Here is a 20,047-nt window from a genome sequence, read left to right on the forward strand (position 1 = left end):
TCAGATTTATTTGGTTTACATATTCAAAACGATGTGCATACTACTGATATGCAGCTCTCCCAAGGCAGTAATCTTCAGCCACGTGAAAAATATGGACATTTGTTCAAGAACACACAAGGATACGTGAAGAATTTTCACATTCCCACTGCCGGACAAAGCAAAACCTAATTTCATGGGAGTCGTCCCATACCCCACACTATCTGTGATGAAGCTGCTTCTGAACTCAGCAAATTAGAACAAATCAGAGTTATGAAACCAAATTCTGCAAGTCAATGGGCATCTCCTCTTAAGAAAAGCAAACAGGAAGATAAGACTTTAGGCATATTCTAATGCTACCATTAATGCTCTAACAGTAATGGATTCCTTCCTGCTTCCTCATATTGATAAGCTTAAGGATAGCCTAGCACGTGTAAGATTCTTTTCAAAAAATTATTTTCGCAATGCTTTTCTTCAGCTTTCCCTGGATAAGGAGGAAAAAGAAAAAAAAAATGGTTAACATGCACATTGGCTTTTAACATACCAGTTTTAACATCGCGGGACAATACGCAATAGCATTTACAGGAGCGCGTTTCGTCACAGAGTTATTTGGTAATCCTGATAGCGTTACGGAGATGTTTAGCAATCTCAAGTGGCAGACTCTGCAAGAGAGGCACTCTGCATCGCGGTGTAGCTTGCTGTCCAGGTTTCAAGAGGGTGTGTTTCTGGATGAGGTATCGAATATATTGCTTCCCCCTACTTATACCTCCCGAGGAGATCACGAATGTAAAATTAGAGAAATTCGAGCGCGCATGGAGGCTTTCCGGCAGTTGTGCTTCCCGCGAACCATACGTGAGTGGAACAGCAAAGGGAGGTAATGACAGTGGCACGTAAAGTGCCCTCCGCCACACACTGTTGGATGGCTTGCAGAGTGTAAATGTAGATGTAGTTGTATTGCACTACTTTGCAGAGCGGCTCCAAGCTTTGGAGCCGGTGGCGGTGATAGAAAAAGTCGCTTGTATCTTAGCGTGACTCATTCTCACCTGTTGCTAGCCTAGCCGTGGGAAGCGGTTTATTTACAATATGTGCACTTTATCTATCATAAATATAAGACGACTTCAGTCTTTCGCAACTGAAATTTATTCTTATGTGCCAGACATTTTCCACATATTTCTATTAGTCATCTTCAGTAATGAGTGTGAGTGTATAATTTTGTATTTCTTTCTTTAAATTTTTTTATTGTTTATGGTAGACTGTGAATCAGTTTGACTGTCTTCTGTTGTTGCTTTTCTGGTTATTGAGAATATTTTGATTTTTAATAATGTCCTCCTGTATGAAACATTTTTCCTGTAGAGGGAGCATGTCTTTTCTTTTGTTGTTGTGTGAGTAAATGATAATGAGTGAGAGTGTGTATGTGGGACATACATAAAGATTCAATATCATGTCATGTACAGCATTGCATAAGTGTGTCATGGGAAAGCTGTGTTTTCCCCACCTTGCTGATGATTTATGCCCAAGGGTACTTGCTTTTGTAAGAAGGCAGCCAGAATAGCCGTTTGTAGAGTGATCTTTTTCTAAAGTTATTTCAAGATTAGTGTTTGTTTGGTTTTGTTAAACATTTTATTAATATTTGCATGATGAAGTGACAAATGCATCTGTGAATAATGATTTGCATAGGACAGTTTTAGTGCAAAAATGATCTCGAAAGATTGTTTTGATTGCCTGGTCATTTCTAACAACCAATCAGATTTAAGCATTTCCCGTGCATTGGAAGTAATTATAGGCATGTTGAACGCTTCCGACTTTATTATGTGTAAAATGAAGAAATAATTGGCTTCTCGCATTCGGATTGTGTGGCCGTAATAGCAGTTGCATTTACAGACAATTTTGTGAAGTTTGGAAGTTTTTGCATTGTTTTGTTGGAAAGAACCACATGTGAACTTTCGGCCTTTGTAAAATTCCGCGTGGCATGTCTCATATTCATCCACGGAATATTTTGTGAGTACTTACTTTATTAGATATCCACTGTAAAAGGACCGAATGTGAAACTCTTATATTGTAGCAGAGTAATGACTGTGAATCGCATAATAATTCGAGTTGGACTTATGTACGTTCCTGGCAGCCTCATGTGTGTGTACTGGGTTGTCTGAACTGTGAACTGAGGACAGTGATATTATTCGTTAATTAAATATGGGCTGATGGCAAGTTTTAATTTGAACCTAAAGAAATAAAAGAACCTGTTGCAGAATTCTGACATTTTTCTAAAGAGCTGAGGCAATCGCCATCCACCCGAAAACTGTTATAAGATATTACAGGATAGTTTGCTACCAGAGTTTACGCGGACTTTTCAAACATAAGTTTTGACGGTGTTTTTCTTCAACGCTGCTTTTAACGCCATCTGAACAGTATCTACTTATGCTGAGAAACGGGCTGGTGATCAGATGCCGTACTGAGGTAGGTGAAACTTGTGTATTGCACAGTATGAAGAGAGAGAGTGATCAAACCACTACACCACAACCATAACCCCCCAATGCCACACAGTGCCTTCCCTTCGAAAGTGTGTCCACTCCTGCATTATTTCAACACTTTCTTGAACAAGTGACATCTTAAGTTCCGTCCCTGTTGAAATTAATTAGATGACAATGGTGTATCCGGAGAAACACCAGACCACCATCTCAAAAATATGGAGTCTCTTTTTCCAGTTTTAATTGACAATAGTCCTCTAGTAATTTACAGAAATTTTTGCTTTTCAAGGTACATGTCATTGATGCCCATGGCACTCACCCCTCAATTAAGCATTTAGAGGCTATAAAGAGACTATATTCTCCCACGAATGTAGAACTCCAAGCTGTCCTTCCTTTCCAGACTACATCAAATTCATTCTAAATGCAGTGAAAATATCTGCTCCTTTCCATTGTCTCAGACACAAAAACGTTCCTTTTAAATAGACTGGAGAATGCCAACAATCTTTTCCAAAACTGAAATATGCATTGCTCAACTGCCCTTGTCTTATTCATTTCGACCCGCAACAACCAGTAGTGCTTGCAGCTGACACGTCACCACATGGAATAGGGGCAGTTTGTCCACACGGTTGGCAAAACTGAATGCCCTTTAAGGCAAAACTGAATGCCCTCTAAGCATGTGTGTCCAAGACACTGAACAAGGAAGGCACAACTCAATTACAGTTGGCTGGAGAAGGAAGTTTTACCCATACTTTACCATCTCAAAATATTTCATCAATACCTGCAAGATGATGGAAATTTTTTCCTTCTGATTCATCATAAGCCACTGACTGATCTTTCTTATACAGCAGAAGATTTATCTGATCGTACAGAACAGAAACTGCAACACTGGTTGCTACACATGCTCATAAACTACGGATAATGCTGATACATGGTGAAACAACACAATGGAGGACAGTTTGCGGGTTTAAATCACCTCGGGGTATGACCATGCAGTGCATTTGACCTGCGGTCATTGCATGGTAGCACTGGCAGCAGTCCACATACGCAGAGGTGCATTGGTACATGTCAGAGTACGGTGCAGCGAGTAAGTGTGCAAACGTTTTCAGACATTCTAATGGTGACTGTGTGTTGAAAATGGCTCAAAGAACACATATTGATGACGTTATGAGGGGTAGAATACTAAGGTGACTGGACACTGGTCAAACACAGCAGGTCGTAGCACCGGCCCTCCGTGTGCCACAAAGTGTGATCTCAAGATTATGGCAACGATTCCAGCAGACACGAAACGTGTCCAGGCGCTACAGTATGGGATGTCCACAGCGTACAACACCCAAAGAAGACTGATATCTCACCATCAGTGCCCACAGACTGCCATGGAGTACTGTAGGTAGCCTTGCTCAGGACCTTACCACAGGCACTGGAACAGTTGCCTCCAGACACACAGTCTACAGACAACTGAACAGACATGGTTTATTTGCCCGGAGACCTGCAAGGTGCATTCCACTGACCCCTGGTCACAGTAGAACCCGTAAAGCCTGGTGTCAAGAACACAGTACATCGTCATTGGAACAGTGGTCCCAGGTTATGTTCACAGACGAGTCCAGGTACAGTCTGAACAGTAATTCTCACCGGGTTTTGATCTGGCGTGAACCAGGAACCAGATACCAACCCCTTAATGTCCTTGAAAGGGACCTGTTTGGAGGTCATGGTTTGATGGTGTGGGGTGGGGTGGGATTATGATTGGTGGACGTACACCCCTGCATGTCTTTGACAGAGGAACTGTAACAAGTCAGGTGTATCTGGACGTAATTTTGCACCAGTATGTCCGCCTTTTCAACCTTCCTCCTGGTGGATGATAACGCACAGCCCCACTGAGCTGCCACTGTGGAGGAGTACTTTGAAACAGATGGTATCAGGCGAATGGAGTGGTCTGCCTGTTCTCCAGACCTAAACCACATTGAGCACGTCTGGGATGCTCTCAGTCGAAGTATTTCTGCACCTCTTCAAACACCTAGGACACTTCAGGAACTCCAACAGGCACTGGTGCAAGAATGGGAGGCTATACCCCAGCAGCTGCTTGACCGCCTGATCCAGAGTATGCCAACCCATTGTGCGGCCTGTGTATGTATGCATGGTGATCATATACCATATTGATGCTGGGGTACATGCGCAGAAACAGTTGCGTTTTGTAGCACATGGGTTTCGGGACAATTTTCTCAACTTATCACCAATACTGTGGACTTATAGATCTATGTTGTGTGTGTTCCCTGTGTGCCTATGTTATTAGCACCAGTTTTGTGTAGTGCCACATTGTATGGCACCACATTCTGCAATTATCCTTAATTTATGAGCACAAGTGTATTTCTTTCCCATTATCAACATGAAATTCTTTATCACCCTACGGCACAGCGTGCTAAAGCAAACACATTGTCTTGCTTACATAACAGAAATGATCTGGATTTCTATGCATCACAAGTTTCTTGTCTTTGAACTGATTGTTCTGATTCACAAGCACTCCAAACTTTTCCCATTGTTTCTCAGCATATCGCCCAGGTTACTGAATTTGGTCACTATGAACGCTGAAGTAGTACATTTGGATGGGTTGGCTTCAATCGAGAATAAATTTCAGATGCAGTAGTTTCCAAATATCATGCACAGTCTCTCTCTTCAGAATGGTGTAATTTTACTGCACTGTCCTGAAGAACAGCGCGAGTCCTGATTCCGGCATCTCTGCAACAGTGTGTGCTGGAACTACAACATAGAGGACTCTAGAATCTTTAGAACTGAACAGGTAGCACTCTAGCATTGTATGTGGCTCACGCTGGATAAAAAGAGGATATGACTTCCCACTGGCGCGTGCACATGCGCAAATCCAGCAACACCACAACAAAAATTTTGTCCAATTTGCCTAGACCTGATACTCCTTGGCATCATAGTCGTACAGTTTTGATGGTCCCTTCTGGAATATAACATCGATCATTATTATCAATGCATACAGCAAATACCCTTTCGTCTTTCCAATGCTCTCTAATACTACAGCTGACCACTATCACAGCACTCACTCCTGTTTTGCTTACAAGGTTTGTCACAAACAATTGTTTAGGACAATAGTCTGCAATTTTCTTTATCATAATTTCAACAAATTTGCCAACAGAATGGAATTCAAAATATCTGAATGGCACTGTTCTCATCTCAATCAAACAGTGAAGCTGAATGTTTAGCCTGCACTTTGAAGACTAAGATGTCCAAAGTTCATGCTCTGCACTAGAGGAAAAATGCTTTGTTTTTGTTGTTTATGAGCACCTATCACACTATGCCTGCTCACAATGCTTCAACATGTTTTCTTCTGTATCTATAAAAAGCCACACAACTGGAAATCTGGCACTTTCAATCAGACGTCTGGCTGCACTCATTATACCATCCATGGTATGACCCCTACTTGCCTGCCTGCCTGCCTATGCAGTCACTGACAGCTCCACAGCCACTGCCACCAGCTGCTGCACCCATTGGCATTTACAGTGCCGCTGCAAGGACGTCCTATCTCCAATTTCTCAGCAGGTTTTCCTGGTGGTTCACAAGACGAATGTCAAGGTGCAGTTTAGTTGGTGCCATTCTGCAATCAGTAGCACTACGGCACAGACTTCCCCCTAATTGTCACCTGCACTTCACTATGCGACGACGGCGCACAATTTAGGGAGGGAGGAATGCGGTATCGACAGAAGCTGAGTTTTGCACGAGCGATGCTTTCTAAAATCCAGCTTATTCGTGGACATAAGCTTCTCTGTCCCAAGAAAGTTTATTGTATTTGAACAGAGTATGTTCAGGGATTCTACAGCGAACTGGAGTTAAGGATACTTGTCTGTAATTTTGTAGGTCCTTTCTTTTATCGTTCTTATATACTGGAGCCACCTGTGCTTATTTTAGTCACTTAGGACTTTTGATGCTGGGCAAGGGATTCCAATTAATGCAGGCTAGGTAAGGTGCCAATGCCATGCCATGCCATGCCATAAAGTACTCTTTGTAAAAACCAAACTGGGAATCCATTCAGACCTGGTTATTTATTTGTTTGCATGATTCTCCTGTGTGAACAATTCCTTGAACATAAAATTTAAAACGTCTGCTTTCGTTTTGCTATCTTCAACTGCCACACCAGACTGGTCAACAAGGGACTAAATGGAAGCCTCAGACCCGCTTAGCAATTTTACATACGACCAAAATTTTCTCTGGTTCTCTATCAGATCTTTTGCCTAGTTGTGACGGTGGTGGTAGTTGTTTGCTCCGCACATAGATGTTTTCACACGCACGCATCTCTACTAATCTTCCCTTGTAATCATTTGTGCATTCTATTTTGAACCGAGAATGTAACAGCCTCCACATTCTCAGCATCTTCTGAATTTTAGTTATTAAACCAGGGTGGATCTTTCCCATCCTTTACCCACTTGCTAGGCACATGACCCAAGTCCATGATTTACAGTCTGCTTAAACTTTGCCCGTAATTCCTCTACATCCACCTTACTGAAACTAAATGATGTCAATTCATGTCTAAGAGAGATGCTAGCAACTGCTCTACCTAGCAGAAACTCACACTTTGTTTTCTTGACTGATTTATTAACTTTCGTAACTACTGTTGCGTTAATGGTGCTAATCCCCATTTCGATACTGTCAAGACAATTTTCAGGAAACGTGTGCATCAGTATTTCACATGACTGACTGTAACCCCCCCCCCCCCCCCCCCCCACCCACAGCAGAATTAGATGGCCGGTAAAAACATCCAACAACTAACTTTGTTTCACCTCCACTGTTACACACTACCAGATAACTTCATTGTCACACTCAACTTCTTTTTGGAAAATAAACAGCCTCTCAGGCATGTCTGTGCATCACACCACCAGTGTTTCATAAGGTACACTGTGGAAAGGTCGGTGTTACTTTCTGAAACATCTTTTAGTTGCTTCTTGTTATGCAAGAGGGGTAAAAAGAGAATGGGGAATCACCTATTCACTCTTAACTTTGCAGAGATATGAAGGAGAGAAGTTCATGACCACAACTGGTGACCTCCCTTCCTTTACACGACCACCCTCCATTGCCAGCCCCCTCCTCCAATCCTATTACAACTAAAGAACATAATTTTCATCTAACTTAATACATCTACTGCCACATTAAAGTGGTACTTCCTCACTTTTCATACTTGTTCTTAACCCACTTCATTTAAAATTAAACATCAGTTTTAAATCATTGAAACAGTATTTTTAATAATTTGCAAACTATTTGTCCTGGGGGGGGGACCATTCTTGTAGAATATCTAATGTACGTCACTTTCATACTGGGAATCATATCATTTTCACTAGAAGTCACTGTTTCCGAGTTATTCAAGAAAAACAAAAAAGTTACTGCCCCTAACCCCCCCCCCCCCCCCATCCCAATGCTCACACCTCACCTGTCAGGATTTTTAGTATGTTGTTCAGGGCTCTTACCACTGTACGATTTGTGACTACACTATTTTTTTTTTGACAACTTGATTTAAGAGTGCCTCTGATTTAATGTGCTTCTTGGTATCATCTTACTACCACTGGTTCAATAATTTTAAAAACTCTACAGAATATTTACTTCCAAACTGTAGCATATAAGCCTGAAGAGCATATTGCAGAGGCCTTTTGGGGGCCATGCAATGTATACTTGACAACATTACAGACAGGATTGACAAGGTACTTATAACGGAAGTAAAATCTAAAGCAACTATTCTCGCTTCACAGCAAGACTCTCGGTATAGTTTCTACAGTATGGACACTGCAATATAGCAGGCAGCCGCAAGAGTAAATAATTGGTAACTTCTAGCAGCTGTGCAAGAGGAAATGAGCCCCAAGCCCCACCTCCTCTGCAGATCAGCCAGCAAGCACCCACATTCTGATTTTCTGTGAAAGTATAATTCTGGTGTTGAGACATTCATACTCTCACTCCATAATGTACCAGCAATAGTCTCTTCACTCATTTCAAAATGAAAAACAAACATAATGAGCTATGCACAATGTAAAGCAAAGTGCAGCGCATGAAACATTTGATAAAGACTACTACTGTACAACTGCTTGATGAGGGTGGCAACATCACAATTTCCACTGATATCTTATGCAACTGTACTTCATAATGCACCACTAAGCTATAGAGCCCTCAGTTTTTCATTACAGTAACACAAACATTTGTGTTTCTTTGTTCTAAGATGTTAAATCTCACTGCTGACTCCTACACTGCCACAGATGGGATACATCTTACAAGCACAATGGCATGTTGTACGGGCATAGGTGAATTCTTTACTTAGCAAAGACGTTCTTACACACATTCTCTTTCTGAACTGGGCTTCACCAGATGATGCCTAATACCAGTAACCAAAAACTGGTTACTTCTTCAATATTTATATGTAGAAAATAAAGCTATTTCAAACCCTCTCCCACAAAATAGCTCATCAGGGTACAATTCACTATGAAATCACATTTATTACATACACCCCCCCCCCCTCCCCCCTTTGTATTTTGAGGCAGGATTCATATCTATATTCACATTTATCACTAATGCAAATTTTTCAGGTTCCATGTTATTGTAGAAAGGAAACTGTTAGACTGAACTATATTTTGTAAGAATTTTCTTGTGATAGAACTTACCTGCAAACGATCTTTCAATGCCAGTGCCTTCACAATACTTTTTTCTTAAATGAAAATTATTCAAAATTATTGACAAACGAAGTTTTACTTCAGTGTATAGCTGCACATTATAATTGTATCACCAAAAATGATATACAATGCCCTAAAGTTGATAAGGATTATTTCATTAGCAGTTAGCAGAACTGATTTTGCAAGTCATTACACTTCAGGCAAACTGTTTATGAAAGATTAACATCAAACACTGGTGTGCCTTATAGGCCTTTCACTGTGAGACTATCTGCTTGAAGGGATAGTAATCACAACTGAGTGAAACTAACTACATATTAAACTAAAAAAGCAAATTCAGTTCCAAGTAATAAGAGTGCTTCCTTGAAACCTTCAACACAACCTGAGATTATAACAAGTGTGAATATAAGTAAGATTCGTGTAAAAGTATGATGAAATACAATTACAGATAATGTTTTGACATAACTGTAATAGCAGTTGAGACATTTGTATTTTCTATTCCTCCTGCAAGAACGTATCATCCCAGTCAATTCCTTATCCGAGATGAAACACCTCCCAATAGTCTGAAGTCAATTTGAGCCAGATCAAGACTGTGATCCTTCTTCCCCCCCACCCCCTCTTTCAATCAAAGTTGTCAAATTGATACACCAGGATTCCAATGAACATTGTTACGCAGCATCAAACACCACAATGACAACACACTGTTTATTTTTAATGGATCAGTGTTAGGAGAATTATGTAATATGCAACTTCACCAATTGTCATCTCAGTCAGCATGTTGTGACAAACAAAATTTCATTTTAGTCTATAAAGATTGTTACCATAAGCCTTTTGTTGCTAAATATGTGTCTGAACTTTCGTCACTCATTTGGGGAGTCACTACATTGCTCTTTTTAAAACGTTAAAAAATTTTCACTGTTCATCATAATTTTGTCTCTCTTTCCCCTTCTAATGCATGAGAACTGTTAACACTAGACCCATCTGTCAAGGTTCATATGGCACCAAAATATATTTACCTCAAACACCAACCAAAGTTCTCAATGGCTTTTGCTAGTAAACGAAACTTAATACTTTCAGTCAATCAAATAGATTCACCAGCTTATGGAGAAACATGTACAGCACCAGACAGGCATCCTGGCTATGTACAATGCAAATAATGAATGAGCCTTCCTTTTTGCATCCAACTACAGAAGAAATCAGATGCATAATCCCCCTACAGTAACCCTGAAGTAAGTACACTGTTTTTGACTTTTTATTTTCTCCCAGCATAGGCTCTAAGAAGTTAGTTCACAAGCATACAGCCAAACCTCTGTGTCTAATAGACGCAACAGTTAGGAAGATAATTAGTTTGTCTCATACAGGACCACTTCATCTGTGCACCTTGTAATGGTAATTATCGTGCCTGTTAGGCACACTGATTTTGCTGTACATTCATGAATTAATTTTTTTCACTACATTGCCTTTCAAGAAGCTAGATGCTCCTTCACTACCCACAATAATTAAGCCTTTTACATAAAATAAAACTCAATTCCTCAGCAGTGATTCAATGTGTCTTTCTCAAGCCTTTTTACACGAAGTACCAGCACCTTATAGATAAAAAAAATGAAGTAATATTCCAAACAATGGTTTCTTTCAGATTTCAGATCGAAGCTCTATTTATTACAAAAATGGGAGCCTATCTTTATTCTACGAATCTCTCTTTGGTTTTCAAATACTAAAGTAAAGCTTCTATAATGTACCAGATTTACCTTGGAGCAAGTAACCATCATTCCATTGTTGAACCTTAAGTGAAGCACAGCTTCACAATGATGTATTAATGTGTTCACCATTTCACCTGTTTCTACTTCCCATACTCTAACTGTTGAATCACTTGAGCCGCTGATGATGACTTTATCATCGTACTGCAAGCACAATACAGAACCTGTGTGACCTGTCAGGACCTGAAAAAAACAAAACATATCTAACATTAATAAATCACAAAACAGGAAACTCGCATAAAATTTTTACTTATACGATTATCATGATCAGCTTACACAGAATACAACAGTTGTTATTGGGTGAAAAATAGCTGCTACTATTACTTTATCTTATATTCTTCCAAAAACTTGCATAATGAACAGTACTCAAAGGTAGACTTAATTTAAATGTTGCAGAGATTTCAGACTGCTTCCAGGCAATTATAGCCACCGACAAAAGAATTTGTTACAAATCATACAAAAATTTCTATTCTGAGTCTCCTCAACCAGGAATGTTTTTATCACGTGACAATTTAATAAGACACCAACTAAGGGAAGTATGGTCACTGGATGAAAATTGTGAAAGTACAGAGTACAATAAATGAAAGTCAGTGACTTTACTGCATAAAGCAAAATGAATTTCTATATGACAATATTCCGTGAAGACACAAAGCTCACCTATTTAAAATTATGTCACACAACATAGCAGCTCCAGTTTTGGCATAGAACAGAAATACATTTCAGAAAATTAAATGCTATTCATATTGCAATGAAATTCTCCAGACATGAGAGAGAAATGACCATGTCAGATGATTGAGGACTCTTAGCTTTCTGTGCCTTCTACATCTTAAGAAAGAAATTTCTTTTTCAACCTTTCATTCCCAGGACTCTTCCTCACGCACACTTCAAAGAGGGACGAGGTTAGGAATGTGAAGTGTAGTTGTAGCAATTTTATTTTCAAAGGGTGCAAGTTAACTCACTGCAGGTCAGACATACACTGGCTTAAACCTCCCCCCTCTCCTCCTCCCCCCCCCCCCCTCCCTTTACAGGGAGCTTCTAGGTCCAAGACATGTCTATGCCTGGCTGCAGCAGGAAGGCAGCTGCTAGTGTCTGCAAGTGCTACATTTAGTCTGCTGAGCAAACTGAGTATTCCTTCTGCTTCTCTAGACACTTCAAGCTCACAACTCGATCAGAAAGTATTCTCGAAATGATACACTATAATGAAACATGACTTAGATTTAAGTGTAGCCGACAAACAAGGGTCACTGTAGTGGCGCACTTAACTGAGGCTTTCCTATTGCTGATGTCTGCCTTTTGAGTTACGGAAAATATGATGTGCTCATGCATTTTAACTGTTTTGAAAAAATCTCCATTATAAAAACCAACCTGGGTTCCACAAAACAAATTTCACAAAACTCAGCTTGCTCTGTTTCTTCCTGAAATGTAGTGCACTGTACACAAGGACATCCAGATTGGTGTCGTGTTCCTTGACTTCCAGAAGCCATTTGATACAGTTCCACAGAGATGTTCAATGAACAAAAGAAGAGCTTATCAATTACTGGGCCACATTTATGAATTAATGTAAGACTTTCTGGCAGATATAACTGAACAAAATAATTATTGGGACAAAATGAAAAGATGTAGAGATAATTTCTGAAGCAATATAGGGCCATTACTGTAAACAATCTACTTGGAAGCTACATTAGGCAATTCACAGATTATGCTGTTACCTGCAGGAAGACTTTAGTGAAATGCTGAAAGACCTGTACAGGATTGACAATTGGTGCAGGGACTGGTGGTAGAATTCCAGTGGCAGTTGCTACAAGGGACGCATTGTGTATCATCATGGAGAGGTTTAGAGGTGCAATATTGAAATTCTACGAACATACATTCCCAACTTCTGTCTCTCAAAATGACCTTGATCAGAAAATCATAAAAATTATAGCTTATATGGATATTTATTGAGTCTCTCTTGCCATACATAATTCACACTGGCACGCATGGTCAGGCACCTGTGAGTGAGTGAGTGAGTGAGTGAGTGAGTGAAGTAGTAAAGGTAACAACTATATAGTAGTTGTCATAGTCTTGGCACTGTAATATGCATGCTTGCAAGGGCAGAGAGGGAAGGAGGTTTTAGCTCTGAGCTGAGGAAGCACAATATCCAATAGCTTAGCAACAACAATTTCCATTTTGTTTATGTCTGTGTCAGTGCTTCAATGCCCACACTTTGATGACTAATTTTTGTCTGTTCCATCCAGGACTTCACAGTAACAAGTAAATTAGCACACTGTTATGGATGTAGGTTCTATGATCTGCGAACTGTTAATCTACATAACATCAAGAAATGTTTTATTTCTGTGTGTCATATTGTCACACTTGGTCTGAGAAAGGAAAAACACTTCCCAAAGACAGTATTATGTGAATATATCTTTACCCATTTTTAGAAGTATTTAAGATATTTTTCTTCTTTTTCAATAATGTATTAATAATGCAAGTTTTCTGCCAATAAGCCCATTTCTCTGTAAGTGTATGTGTCATTTTCCCCATTAAACGCATAAACCCACGTAATTATTACTCTGTTTTCACACCAAGTCATCTCAGCTCTCTTTGCTATAATTTAAGAGCCTTTAAGATTCCAACATGTAAGGCACACATCACTTAAAGACTTTTAGGGAAAAACTCTCATTTAATACATCTACTGCAAAACAATTATAACATACATGCATGTATATCAAATATCTACTCATGTACGTAGGAAAAAGTGCTCACCTTTTAATTTGCATCCTCAATTCCCCAAAAATTCATCCTCAGAGCTGAAGGAAGATATACTTGAAGCCACCATGTCAAAATCTGAATCCTCATACAATAAATTATCTATCCTCTGTACCATCCAGTGCATTACTGATTCCACACTTCTTAAATGATTTAATCATCGTTTCAGTTTTTGACGAGTCCCATGAAGCTTTGATCCACTCACCAACTTGAAAAATGCAAGGTCTCTTCCTCCTTCCTGACAGTGTACTTTCAATATTTGTAGATTGCATCCATCTGCTCCACTCCTCCTTTGTAACTCCCCTAAATGGTCTGTTCAAGCTTACATCTATTGCTTGAAGTGGACTAGTTAGCCCTTCTGGAACTTCAGCTACCCTAGTTTTCAATTCATTCAGTCTATTTTTAACTTCCTCTGTTCTGTGAGAATGAAACTGATCAAATGCTAACATGGTAGACTTCTTCAATGAGGCTCCAGGTCACATAGACCAAATTTTATCCATCCACAAGCTCCTTCCTACTCCATCCATCCATCCATCCATCCATCCATCCATTATTGTGTACATGGGCTAATACCCTTTTGTCAACTGCTCTATAAAAAGTGGCTTTCTTTCGAAGAAAGAAAGGTGGTGGCAATTTTGTCCCATCAGCATAGCAGTATAAAATGACCGTAGTCTTTTCATGAGCTGAAGTTTTAACAATAATTCTTTTTGTGCTATTGGAATACACAGTTCTGTTAGAAGGCACATCAAACATTAGTGAAGCCTTGTCACTGTTTCCTCTCAGTGAAAGGTCAAACTTTTGTGTTTCTCTCACGTTTATGACAAATCTATGAAATTCAAAAATTTCTTCTTCATACTTGGTTGGCATCTTCTGTGATATTTGTGTCTCTGTCCACATACAAAGCTGATGAATCTTCATACAGTTTTAACACACAATGTTTATCCAGGAAAATTGGTGATGCCTTGTTAGTGGATATTGCTTTCACTTTTTGAATGATAATTTTTGTAGAAATTTAAATTCTCATTCGCCTGTTCTCTAAAATCCAAGTATTGCCTTCTACTTCAAGTTTTGGCCATTTAGCAGTGCCACTTCTCGGATTATGCTTATTGCTAGGTGCTTTCTTCAAAAGATCTTCCCAATTCTGCAAAGACCTTATTTTCTTCACCTGGAGTTGGGCTGAAACACCTCTCTGTAGTCCTGTTCCCACACTCTCCAGCAAATGCAATCACTTGCAGCTTAAATGCTATTGTACAGCAATGGCATTTTTCAGCCACAGTTTGCAAATAAAACCACAATACGGTTATGACCAGTAGAGCTCCAGACTAAGAACAACAATATTTGATGCCTGAACATCCAGTGAACACACTACAACCCAAATACCCCAAATTCACAAAGAAACTGACAATGAATCGCTTCAAGCACATTTTGAATAAATGGAGCATATCGACATCTACCTTAACTTGCTACTGGCAAATAAGACGCACACAGTTTTTGTTCTATTTTCAAAAAGAAAAAATTATGTCTTATTAGTCAACAAATATGGTAACTGCAATTACTGGGACTTCTTTTCACTAGAAAGTTACTTATACTTCAAATTTTCTACATTAACTCCAACCAATTCTCTCTGTTTTGGAAACTATTCCTCTTATTGCAAATAGGTTTTATTTCTTTTAACTTTGAATGTGGCACTAGTCTCTTTTCACAACAGTGATAATGTTTCATCTTTATGACTATCATGCCACAGGCTCAATGCAGTGTGCTCAATGTATTTGTTGATTACCTGAGGCCATCTGACTGCAGCCTTAAGAGGAAGACAACTGAACCGATCATACTGACTATTAGTAAATTTACATATAAATGCATTAGGCAAGCAGCAGAGGTAAAAAAAATTGCTTGTTGAATTTTAAACTCTAGACAATTTCATCAATTACGAGAGATATTGATATCAGATAAAGGAAATCAAATAAAAATGCGTTATACCGATGTGCACTGCAGTGTACTTCTGTCCCATATTTTAATTGTGTTGTCTCTTAGACCAGATACTATCTTGTGGTCATCATACTGCAGACAGTATACACCTTTAGAGTTCTCCGACCTGCAGTTAATTCTCTGCAGGTTATGTCTTCCCATTCTCCAATTGTTTTCTATACTCTGCACAAAACAAAGCCACAGGTAAATGTCAATGGGTAATTTCAGCACATAATCTCATGGGCAATGACAAGATCTTACATCTACTCACCTCAATATCCTGAATAATTTTGGGATACAGTGATCGGTAAAATGAGTGATTAGGATGGCTTTCACCAGGCTTGGGCTTGAACAAGTCTTGTATCCTGTAAATACAAAATCAGAAATAAATGAATTATATCAAACTGAACTCTTATTCAATATGCTGAAGAGAGGAAAAAAGTCCCCTCAAACCTACCAGCCTCTCCTTTCGGCCAACCCCCTCCACAGGGAATCTGTTCTTGCCTTCCTTTCAATTAATTTTTTCCACAACATCCCTTCTGAAATAACTCTGTACCATTCTCTACAAACTAATTCAGCAGAGCTCAGTGACTCTGCATCCAGGTAAGACAGTATATTTTCTGCAACATGGTCCAGACCTTTTTCTAACACAGAAAAAGGAAAAGCAATAAGCCCAGTGTAAATTACAACAGAACCAGTTTGAAATTAGAATTACAAAAATGACTTCATACCATATTAGGATCAATACTTACAACAGCAACAGAGATACTTTATGCTACAACACACAGACTCAGAAAACAGAAACCAAAACTTCAGAAATTATAACAAATATGTGCAGCAAATAAAACAGTAACATACTTGGTAAAAGTGAAATGAAGTCCCTCTGCAACATGGGTTTCAAATATGTATTTATATGGCCATGCTGATAGTGGCACATGCGTGAGAGCAAGTGCTCCACAAATTCTACTTGATCTTGTTCGCTCCATTTTTCAAACATCTTTAAGCACACTTCTCTTTCAGTCACATACTGTGGTGATGGTTCTTTCTTCCGTGCAGGATCATAGAGTATCGTCATTGGGTACTGAAAGAAAAGTGCAAGAAATAATTACTTTTTTCCACAATAAGCAAAGCAGCTGTTGCAACCATCATACAATACAATAACAACAACAATCTAGTAATTTATTATTTCAAAAGCATCTATGATATCTGCTACTTTTATTTGGCATTTGTAGAAATACTTTTATTTTATAGAAATACTTGTATTTCTTGAAGTTGGTAATGAAAATACCGCTAAACTGAACAAAATGGTACAAGACAAATATAAATGACAATACAAATATGAAGGTACAGGTTGTGAACCTAACAATATATCAATAATAGATGTGACCATTATTGTTTCTTTGTTCCTGTTCATTTGAAATTCACACAATTCATCAATATGTAGGATTAAGTTTACACAAGACTGACTTCACATTTTAGACTGAGGAGAACACCTGATATCCATTGTTGGATATCAGTAAACTGAGCTGCCAACAATGAAATGTTTGGAAGGAGGCCATATTTCACAGACATTACATACCCCACTATTTAAATAAAATCAGAGGTTGTAATCCACATAGCTGCTTGGTGGCATATCACACAAGCATCAATTCACACAGCTCGTAAATTGACTCAATTGTAGACATGTTTTCTCGTGTTTATGTTATAATATGTATGAAGCTGTATGATATTTTACTACTTCTTGTAAATTTAACATTGCACAAACCCACTACATCTTCCAAAGTACAGTACATGTTATGACTAAGTATCCTGTGTATACATAGTAGGTATGTTTGATTTTGTAAATAATTTTATTTTACTGTCCTGGATATGATGATGATGATGATGATAATAATAATAATAATAATAATAATAATAATAATAATAATATAGTTTCTTATCCAGAGTTATTGTTCTCCCATGTTCATTCATTCATTCATTCATTCATTCCCTTTTACGTAGGTGCAGTATTTCTCAAATGATGCTGTAGTAAATTAAAAAGTTTAAATCCTAACTGGATCATTCCAGCCTCTAATCACACAAATTGTATGGTTTCCAGTTTCAATTTCTCAGAAAGTCGCAATCAAATGTGTGTAAAAAAAAGATGGATGGGGGAAGTGAAGTATGAAGAAACTAAACAACAGCTCAGAACAACTTCTCTGCACTCAGCACAAACAATGTGAAAATTTGTGCACTCTGATTGGCAGAATTCATGGCCACAGTAAACTGTGGAATAGTGAAAAGACTGCAATGATTAAATTGCAAATACAACATGAATTTCACAACATGAATTTTTTTTATAAGATATAGTCATAAAGCAAAAACAAGTAAAAATTGTGGATATAAAAAAAAATGTTTTTGCAAGTTAAGAGATGCATTCTTTGTACCACTGTGTAGTTAAGTACAGTCTTCAGTTCTACCAACCATACAAAGATTTGTTTATAGTGTGAATGCCTCTTCTGGTCTCCTCAGTTATACTTTTACCTAAATTCTGTATGCACCCTTTTGCTGAGTACTTTGTTCTGGAAGCCCTAGACAGGTATTCTGCACATCTTTCAGAAGTGCAGTACAAATGAAATCTACAAGATAAAAAAAATGTTGGACGAAATGCATTGACCTGAAAGACGAAGCAGCAGCATAAATTTTAATTTTTTTTTTTGCATAAAGGAGGTCACTGTCAGACATATTTATAATGTACCACTAATGCAACAGTGATGTAAGAAAATTATTTACGTAGCAGTCTCCTGTACTATATTGACTTTTATTCTAAAAAAGCATAGCAAGAGTAAATTCGCAGATTTCACGCTGAAGAAAAACTGTAGTCCTGTACACCGTTCCACACAATATGAGCGAGAACATTAACACTTTTCTATTCCTCCATTTTTGGTAAAAAAGGGATTGTCACTGCATTCCTATGCAAGATACATTTGCTCACTTTTAAAAAAGCCCTTCGATAAAGCATCGGAAAACTGCAATGCTTTAATTATTGCATTGAGGTGCTACAGCATGACTGGCCGAAAATAAGCAAAAACACATTAAATTTGTGTTCAGCTGTAAGTCAGATGCTTGTAAAGGTTAACATTATAATTGCAGCACGGCTTGTGTTACCACTAATAAATACGGACTATTGTATAACTAGAATTTATATCATAATCTTGTCTGTAGTACCTTCCAACAATAACATCACTGTTACAGATAGAGAATGGGTTAGTAAAATGTTGCAAATTTTTTACTAAAAAAACGATAAAGTTAAAAATGTGTCATGTATAGTGCAGTTCCTGCCAATTATGTCAATTGGTGGTGTCCGTTCATTTTTTTATGTTGATGATTAAAGAACATACTGGCTACTTCCCTATTCTTTTCAGGTGTGAATTATTGTTCTTAAGTTTTGAGCTAAAATCTTGCACATTTAAAATAGCATAGCAAGTTTACGAATTCAACAGCAGAAATTAAAGAGTTCTAGAATGTTGTATCTGAAGTATGTGCCGCATGCATAGCACTGAAATAATTTCAAACTACTTCAAGTTTTTTTTTTCAATCCATGCCTTCCATGAAATACATTGATATCCTAACTTTTCTAGATGTTAATCTTAAGTAAAAACATTGTCGTTACACTATTGCGTGGTGAAGCAATTTTAAAACCACACCAAAATCAGATATCTGTAAAGAAGGCGTTTTTCGCAACAGCGTTCCATAATCGCAATGTGTGTGTATTGCATAATGATGTCTGCCCAGTTCCGACTCGAGATTGTTACATGACACGGAGTCGAGGGAACATTTCTGCAGTAGTCCTATATAACGCGTTCTCACAGCGTTGTGCGAGTCTTCGCTGCTTGAGAAAGTCCAGTCTCCTTTCCTCTTTAAGAGTCACGCGATTAAACTACGAGGAAGCTCCGCTTTCACTTTTCGGCGTCGCTGTTCCACGTCGGCCATTCTCTCTGGCTAGTTTCCGTTGTCGAAGTGCAGCTGGCTGGAAGTTCCAACAACGGATTTCGACAACATAACAGCTTTTCCGTGTACCGTGGTAAACCTTTGACAGTGAGGTCTCGGAAAAACTAAGAACAGTATCTACCGGATGGTTATAATAAAAATGCAGCTGCTCACCGAAGTCCAATGTGACTAATTATCGTATGGCAGCGAAAATTTGTAGATATTGTAATGTGTTACTGCGGAACAGATTTAAGCTGGGAAAAATTTGTTCGCTTTTGGCCACCAAGTGGAAACCTGGCGCTGTGAATGCAAAAAAAGCAAACGAAAAAACACGTATAGAAATCTTTCCGTACGTAATGGATTAGGAACGGGACGTCGACGGAAGGTCAAACAAATTAGAAAGGTATAATGTTGATTTTATTATTAACTGCAGCTGACAATTTGTTCAGTGTGAGCAGTGGAGACTACATGCTGTACAGCGCCAGATTTCCACCTGATGGCA

General features: G+C 38.6%; 1 protein-coding gene across 5 annotated transcripts in view; it reads right to left on the minus strand.

Annotated features, from left to right (window-relative positions):
- The window catches only part of LOC126092013 (beta-TrCP), a 116,497-nt gene that overhangs the window by 38,087 nt on the left and 58,363 nt on the right, over positions 1–20,047 (minus strand). For all 5 annotated transcript variants that reach the window (XM_049907406.1, XM_049907431.1, XM_049907415.1 and 2 more), the window contains exons 2-6: positions 16,435–16,657; positions 16,034–16,220; positions 15,848–15,941; positions 15,589–15,759; positions 10,849–11,040 (exon numbers count right to left, since the gene is read on the minus strand). In XM_049907406.1, coding sequence (XP_049763363.1) covers positions 10,849–11,040; positions 15,589–15,759; positions 15,848–15,941; positions 16,034–16,220; positions 16,435–16,657 — 867 coding nt within the window. The remainder of the gene's footprint in view (positions 1–10,848; positions 11,041–15,588; positions 15,760–15,847; positions 15,942–16,033; positions 16,221–16,434; positions 16,658–20,047) is intronic.

The sequence above is a fragment of the Schistocerca cancellata genome, chromosome 1 (genome assembly GCF_023864275.1).
Source record: "Schistocerca cancellata isolate TAMUIC-IGC-003103 chromosome 1, iqSchCanc2.1, whole genome shotgun sequence".
In the NCBI taxonomy this organism is placed as follows: Eukaryota; Metazoa; Arthropoda; class Insecta; order Orthoptera; family Acrididae; genus Schistocerca; species Schistocerca cancellata.